Below are 7,643 nucleotides of genomic sequence, written 5' to 3'. Positions count from 1 at the left end.
AGCGTTCCCACGTCCTTGGGAGATGCAGAGTCCCTGACACTTGCCATTCCTGGATCCTTTCGCTACAGCTGGAGAAGTTTGCACAGAATAGCAGCCCTGAGTCATCTTTGCCTGCCTATAGGGTATCCTTCCTAAGACTGGGCAAACAGCCAGTGAGAATCATCCCTGTTCACCCCAGGGGCGTGCAGGAGGGAGTCACCTGCAGGGGCTCCTTTGCTCAGCTCAGGCTGAAGCCTGTTTGCATTTGTTAATGAAATACAAACAGTCTGAACCGGGAGCAAAGTCACTGTTGTCTGGGCTACAAGCTGATGCTTCTACTCTCAGTACTGCCAGGGGCCTGTGCAGAGTAACCCAGTCCCATGGGATGAGGGACAGAGAAGGGAAGGGTGCAGAATGTTCTCTCAGTAATGCTGAGTTTGGCTAGAGAACGTAAACTATTCTTGCAGCAAAAAGCTTCGCTTAAGTGTTAATGCAGCACTTGCCAGTGGCGGAGCAGTCTGAGGAGGCTGTGCCAAGACACCTTGATTGGGGGGGTTGGGGAGCTGCACAAATGCAGAAGGTGTTTTGGCTCCACAGAGCTCACCCTCTCAGTTAGACAGGATGGGTCTAACGCACCAAAGGCTGTTGCGCCAACAAGCAGCATGGGGATTGCCTCTTGCCATTATTTGGGTGTGCCTACTGGGGGCAGTGGGGAGTGGGAGTTGGGGGAGATGAATGTGTTTAGGGGAGATGTGGGGCTGTGAGGAGTGTGTGTGTTTTGGGGAGGTTATGTAGGCCTGGGTGTGTTGTTGATTGTGAGCACCTCAGCAAGGACTTGAATTGGAAGAGGAAAGTCATTGGCCAGTGGGGCAGGGACTGTTTTTGTTCTGTGTTTGTACAGTGTGTCCATGATTAGAGCTCCTAGATGCTACGGTTAGACACCTAGTGGGGCTGTTGTAAGCATAAGTGATGCAGAGAGCAGGGACGGTGTTGGAGGAGTGAACACTAGGCTGAGAGTCGGGGACTCTGATCCAAGTGCTGTTTTGGGGGGAGGTCACTGAGTCCCTTTGGTGTGTGCAGCCAGTATGTACCGGGGATGTTACATTGCAGCATTGGCTTGCCTGTGCTGCAGGACCTGGCCCCATCTGTTCCAGCCAGACTAATATCTTCAGTAGGAAACTTCCAGATTCTCTTGTTATGATGATCTGAAGGTCCTGAAAATGCAACCTTGCTGCATTGACTGACATGGCTCAGCACTTGGCACCTGGTAACTGATTTAGGGGAAGGGACAGACCCATGGCCTGCTCGGAAACCACATGTACAACCTCTGGCATCTGCACCTACAATCCACAGAGATTTGGTGATCGCACCAGCCCATCAGAAATCTACTGTTTCTTCCCAGCTCATTCTGAGTCTCTCAGCTCCTGCACTCCTGCTTGTGGGTGAGCTGCACAGGAGGCTGAGTAACCACAGATGTCTGGCTATGATTATAGTGACTGCTTGTCTCCCCTTCCCTGCCCCTTGGGGAATGTTTCACTCCTTGCCGCCCCTTCTCCCCTTCCCTGCCCCCTTGGGGAGCTGTTTGCCCCTTGCAGCCCCAGCTCGCCCCTAGAGCCCTGAGTAGGATGCTTCAGTGGTCTCCGACCAGGTGGAGTCCTTGCGCTGGCTCGGTGTCTGTACGTGTCTGCGCAGGAACTCATGGCTCACACAGCCCACGTGGCCCAGTAGCTCCAGGAACTTGTTGCGGAACTTGATGCCAACGAAGGCGTAGAGCAGCGGGTTGAGGCAGCAGTGGAAGTAGCCCAGGCTGGCAGTGACAGACATGACGATGTCCAGGCTGGCCTCCCTGGCACAGTCCCGCCCCACCACCTGCAGGTCGATCAGCGTGTTTGCCAGCAGCGCCAGGTGGTAAGGTGTCCAGCACACGAAGAAAACCACCACCACTGTCAGGATGACCCGCATGGCCTTGTGCTTGTGGAAGCCCTGGGAGCGCAGCAGAGTGTGAATAATGCAGGTGTAGCTGTACAGCATGGCTCCCAGGGGCAGGAAGAAGCCCAACACGTGGTAGCACATGCTCAGGGCCGTTTTCCAGTGCCGGGAGGTGTTGATGGAAAAGTTGTGCGAGCACAAAGTGATGTTGAGGCGATAGTCCTTCTTGACTTCCAGGTACAGGAAATCTGGCATGGTTAAGAGGACGCAGATGCCCCAGACCACCAGGCAGCTGGCCACCATCAGATGTGACTTGTTCCTCTTGTACATGTGCACGGCATGGACAATGGAGAGGTACCGGTCGAAGCTGATGCACACCAGGAAGAAGATGCTGGAGTAGAAATTTATCTTGAAGATGGAGCCGACCAGTTTGCAGGTGCCAGTGCTGAAGACCCAGCCGTGCACAGCCTGAACTGCCCAAAAGGGGAGTGTCACCACCAGCAGTACGTCGGCGAGCGCCAGGTTGAGGATGAACACGTCGGTCCCAGCCAGAGACCTCTTGCACTGCAGTAGCACAGCCATCACCATGCAGTTCCCACATAGCCCCAGTGGGAATAGCAGGCTGTAGAGGACTGGCAGGAAGACCCTGTCAAAGGCCTGGATACTCTTGGAGGTGCAGGGTGGCACAGAGCAGCAGGTGTCACTCTCGTTGTAGTAGTCGGGGGAGAAGCTGATGTTCTCCAACAGGTAGGAGAAATCATCTCCGCTGAAGGTAAGTGCACTGTTACCCTAGACAGGAAAGGAGACATGTGAAAGTCAAAGGGTTATTCTCACTCTGCACCCTTGGTTTCTCTGTTACTGGCTGGGGGTGTCTGGGGCTGCCTACAGCAGCTCTCTTCTCTGCAGCTGGTCTGCGAGGGGTTGGACTCCTTAGGGCTGCAGCCTTTGGGATACTTCAGCTTATTCCCTGGGCACACTGGGCAAAAGTGAAATCTGCAGCGCTCTTGGTGTACAAGTACCACTTAACGTTATCTGTGCAACAAGGTCCAATTGCTCAGACAGTGGACTGGAAGCAGGACTCCTGGGTTCTATTTCCGGCCTGCCATTGACTTCCTGCTGGACCTTGGGCAAATCATCTCCCCCTCTGTTTGGATCTGCTTCCCCTACTGCCCTTTCCCTGCCTTGCTGTGAAGCTTGTAAGTTCTTTGGGGCAGCAACCATCTCACTCTGTGCAGTGCCTGGTTGCCCTGATCTCTGTCAAGGCCTCTAGCTGCTACCGTAACGTTACCCCCATCAATGTGACAATCTTGCCAACTGTTTGAAATGGGCCATCCTGATTATCACTACAAAAGTATTTTTTCTCCTGCTGCTAATATCCCACCTTAATCCATTAGTCTCATTAGAATTGGTATGGCAACCCCCATTTTTTCATGTTCTCCGGATATATATATCTTGCTACTGTATTTTCCACTGCATGCAGCTGATGAAGTGGGCTTTAGCCCACGAAAGCTTTTGCTCAAATAAATTTGTCAGTCTCTAAGGTGCCACAAGTACGCCTCATTCTTTTTGCTGATACAGGCTAACACGGCTGTCACTCTGAAACCCACTTGCAGTTTTTTGGGAATGAACTATTTGCAGAGGGGTATTTGCACTCAGTCCCAGGTATGTCTTAGTGCCCAGTGAGGTATTCAAGTTACATGCTGGATATAATGACACAAAGCATGTTGTTATTGTGTTTATTATTTTTCCAGGGCCACAGAGCCCGCGGGGAGTGAAGGGGATCTGCAATGTAATTCTAGTTGCAAGACTAGTGTGGAAGGGGGTAATTGCTTGGGTGAGGGTTGAGGAAAGGGTTACAGGGAGAGAGGGTTAAGGTAAGGGGCTGTGAACTCAGGGGCCAGTCCTGCTTTCAGTGGGAGTTTGGCCAGTGGTGTCGCTGGGAGTTGGATGGGTTCGTTGAGACGATGTAAAGTCACTAAAGGCAGTCAGCGTTTTTCTGATGGAACAGTTGCTGTCAAAAATGCAGTTTCATTGAAATCTAAAGGTGTCGCAGGAACCTTTTGATTTCCATGAATTATTTTTGACAGGAAAAAGTCTAAACATTTTGTTTTGACTTTTGTATTAAAATATTACATAGGCATATAATATTTAAAATGTTAATATCGTACAAACCATGCTGACTGTCCCAAATGGATATTTTTCATAATTTTTGTTTAATAAGAAATGTTGAAATTTCAGCTTTTGGTTCAGATTTGGAATGGAAATTTTTCAAAAAGTCAGAAGGCTCTGCAAAATGGAAATACCGGGTGCAAAGGTGACTGAAAAACCATCCCCCAGGGAGCATCTGAACATCATCCACTTTAAGGTGGTTGCGTTGTGCGCACGCATGCACACACACGCCCGCCCCAGGGGCAGTGGAAGGCATAATCTGCGCTGTTGCCTTGTGTTTGTATAAACGAGATGTTTTTTTTTTCTATAGATATGAAGAGATGTTAGCTCCCAGTGGGAGCAGGATGCAATTCTCCCCCATTGCCCCATGTCCTGCTGAGATCTGGGGAGAGTTCCCACCTCTGCCCCTGTTGAGAGCCAGGCAGTTCTTCCCCCACTAGCTGCTCCCTTTCCCCTTGCCCCTCTGGGAACTGCTGGGGTGCAGAGCACTTTGGAAAATCTGACCCCAGATGTTTGCTTTTCTCTTGGCTGGTGAGGTTGGGCAGACGCTGCCCTGGCACATGGTGTGAAAACCAGCACCTTGTGCTCTGCATTGACTTTGATGGCTCAGATCCCAGCAATTTAACTTCTCAGAATGACACTTCCTCTTAAAGCCTAGTCACTGAGGGAAGAAATTGTTAATGATGGCACCAGGTCCTGAATGTGCTCTGTAGCCAAGCTCTCCTCCTTCAGGCCACTGTTTGTTACTGACTTTTGCATCCCAGAACTGTACACTCCGTTTCCCTACAAATCACCCTCCCAATAACACAGAGGCCTGAATGCTTCCCCACTTGCACATTTGGTTTCAGCAATAGAGCCAATGTCCTTATTCGCCACACTCTTCAACAAATTCCCTCTTTAACTGCATGACCCCCGAACCTTCAGACACCCTGCAGACCATCCCTGGCCTGGATTAACAATTATTGTCTCGACACAGCCTGATACCTGACCCGAATCAGCAGATTTCTTTACTGCCTCCTCCATGGAGTTGCTGCTCAGTCCTGCTACCCCCACTCCCGCTATGATTTGAATTCAGTCTTAGCTGTCTCTCCTTGCTGATGGGTGTGCATGGTGACCACAAAGCCCAGGTGCTGTGTTTGTAACTTCAGAGAGTTTGTCTTGGCTGATAAGGAGCCCAGGTTACAGCCCCTGTCCTTTACCCAGTGTCCTCAAGTGTACAAAGCATTCCCTGGGAGAATGAGCTGGAAGCAGATGGTGAGGGAATACCCTGCCTGGCAGGAATGCTGGTGTTGCCTGAGTTGGGATACACAAAGCTGTGTGTCCTTGCAGAAACACCTGTTTTTATTGTTATTAAAGAGCAATGTGCATGTCTGGGTATAATAGTCTGATGCCTGTTCGCCAGGAGCCCTGCAAGCTAGAGGCTGCGGGGAAGGTGAAAGCCCAGGTTGTTCTGCTGACACTGGGACTGTCACTCATTGCCATGGCTCGTGCTCATGGTGCCTGTCCAGCAGTTAATGTTTACTATCTCCCCAGTAGTGAACAATGACAATGCGACAGGAGAGCCTTCCCTTAGCCTTTGCTTTCATGCAGCCGCTGGCGTTTCAGCCTCCAGGAAATAATGCAAATACAGTGCTCCCAAAAGATGCCAGATTGAGAGCCCTAAAGTCCTCTGTTCATCTGCAGCCTGGCCTGTGGCAGCACAAGCACCCCTCCCAACCCGTCCTCCCATAGGCTTGGCCCGTGGGGATGGGAAAGAGAATGCTGTATCCAAAGCCCTTTAGTCTATGGTGACTCTGCCAAGAAGTGCCGGTGTGCTAGCTTGGGACTCAGTTCTCAGCTCTGCCATTTGTGCTTTTGGACTTGTTGCTTTTCAAACGCACCTAAGTGCTATCAGAGTCTGATGTCTCACTGACTTTAACAGCAAGGATGAATGTCGCCCCAAGCGCAATCCTTGCACTGCCTCGCAGCACAGGGGTGAGTCATACTGAATTGTGTCCTGTGCTTGGTTAAGGCACTTTCAGATGTTCCAGACATCTAGAATTCAAACTGCCCATAGCTAAAGTGATTTCTTTTCTAGATGGGTCATTTTACCCACTGTGGTGGTTCTTTAGAGGTTCATCTGCTTGGAATTACAGAGAACGAGCTAAATTCATTTTCTGAAGGATTGAGAAACTTAATTTCTCATTTCATAATTCAGAAACAGCAAAGGGATTTTCCTCAAACTTTCAAAAAGCAAAACAAAACAAAAAATCACCCCAGATTTCAGGTAACAAGCACAGAAAATTTCAGCCCGAAAGGAAACTTTCTGACAAGTCAGTGAAAAGTGGAGTTAGAATCTTTGCTTTTACTCACATTTATGCCTTTCACTTTAACTTCTCTGTTCAGAGACTTCAGTTGGTCAAAATTAGTGTTTAGAAGAATGAAATTAATTAAGAACATTTTTCTTCTATGTATGAATGTTAATATTTCCAACCACGCCAAGGATGCACAGTTTAAAAGGATTTATACATTTATTCTCTTTTGTAATAACCTCAGTTTGGGATATTTTCAAAAGTTAATTCCAACACTTAATTGACTTGTCTGTGTAATCAAATCTTTATTAGATTAAATTATCTACTCTAGGTGCTTATATTTTGTTATTTAGCTGAAGGATAAGGATTTTAAATGCATTTTTTCACTTTTGGAATTAGACTTTTTGAGCAAATCTTACTGATAACTTGACATAACACAACATTTCTGACATAAGTGTCTCTTCTAGTACAAGCCCCTCCATATTCTCTTGAGGTTTTAAACTGCCCCCTGTCACCCCCCACATTTGTAAATAAAATAAAGACCTTTCCCAATGATTTTATCAAATGGAAACTCACCAATTCACTCATGGTTGTGGATGTGGCACCTTTCTAGCATAAAGTGCTGGATGGGTCGGGCTTCTGAGAGAACTGCAGTGGTCTTTGATTCTGCGTAGACTTTAAGTATCTGTGGTTTGAAGTTTGAGTGACACAGTCTTTCTTTCTCGGAGTGGCTGAAAGGAAGCAGCACACTCGTTCTCAATGTCTCCGCTGTTCAGTGACAGATGCAGATGAGCTCAGAAGTGACCATCCAGAGAGCTGGGGTTTTTGCCCTGCTCTGTGATACATACCCTGGCAGAGATGGGCCACTGCTCCTTGTGCCATAGTGTGCCTTGGATAAGAATGGCCAGTGTGGATTGTGAGCATTGCTAAAACGCTTTCAAGCCCTTGGGTAGGTGGTGCCGGACATTTGTAGTGCTCAGGAAGATTGCTGGATTGATGGTCAAGGAGCATGGGGGCTTTCACTCCACCACAGAGGAATAGGATGGACAGCAGCCCATGTAAATGCCAATTGCACTGGCCCAGAGATTCCAAGGTTGGCCATCCTCAAAAGTAACAGTTACAGCTCCAAAGAGTGAGATGCAAGGCTAAAGAGTGAGACTTTCCAGGTGGTGTGTTAGTCATTGCTTAACATAGAGACTCTCCTCTTTGGTCCTTGGTGACATCCAGTAGTCCAGGTTTTTAATCCAACTAGCACTTAATAGTTTGTTTTAAAAT

The 7,643-nt window shown here is 48.6% G+C and overlaps 1 protein-coding gene across 1 annotated transcript; it reads right to left on the bottom strand.

Annotated features, from left to right (window-relative positions):
* Positions 1-783: 783 nt before the first annotated feature.
* On the bottom strand, positions 784-7,014 carry LOC127038313 (C-X-C chemokine receptor type 3-like). Its single transcript, XM_050930892.1, has 2 exons — positions 6,945-7,014; positions 784-2,697 (listed from the first exon to the last, which is right to left on the bottom strand). The coding sequence occupies exons 1-2, from the start codon at positions 6,954-6,956 to the stop codon at positions 1,588-1,590; spliced, it is 1,122 nt and encodes a 373-aa protein (XP_050786849.1). The 5' UTR covers positions 6,957-7,014; the 3' UTR covers positions 784-1,587.
* Between the last annotated feature and the right edge of the window lie 629 nt (positions 7,015-7,643).

Source organism: Gopherus flavomarginatus, chromosome 20 (assembly GCF_025201925.1).
Source record: "Gopherus flavomarginatus isolate rGopFla2 chromosome 20, rGopFla2.mat.asm, whole genome shotgun sequence".
Classification (NCBI taxonomy): Eukaryota; Metazoa; Chordata; order Testudines; family Testudinidae; genus Gopherus; species Gopherus flavomarginatus.
The sequence above is the reverse complement of the archived record's forward strand: the minus strand, read 5'-3'. Positions and strand labels throughout refer to the sequence as shown.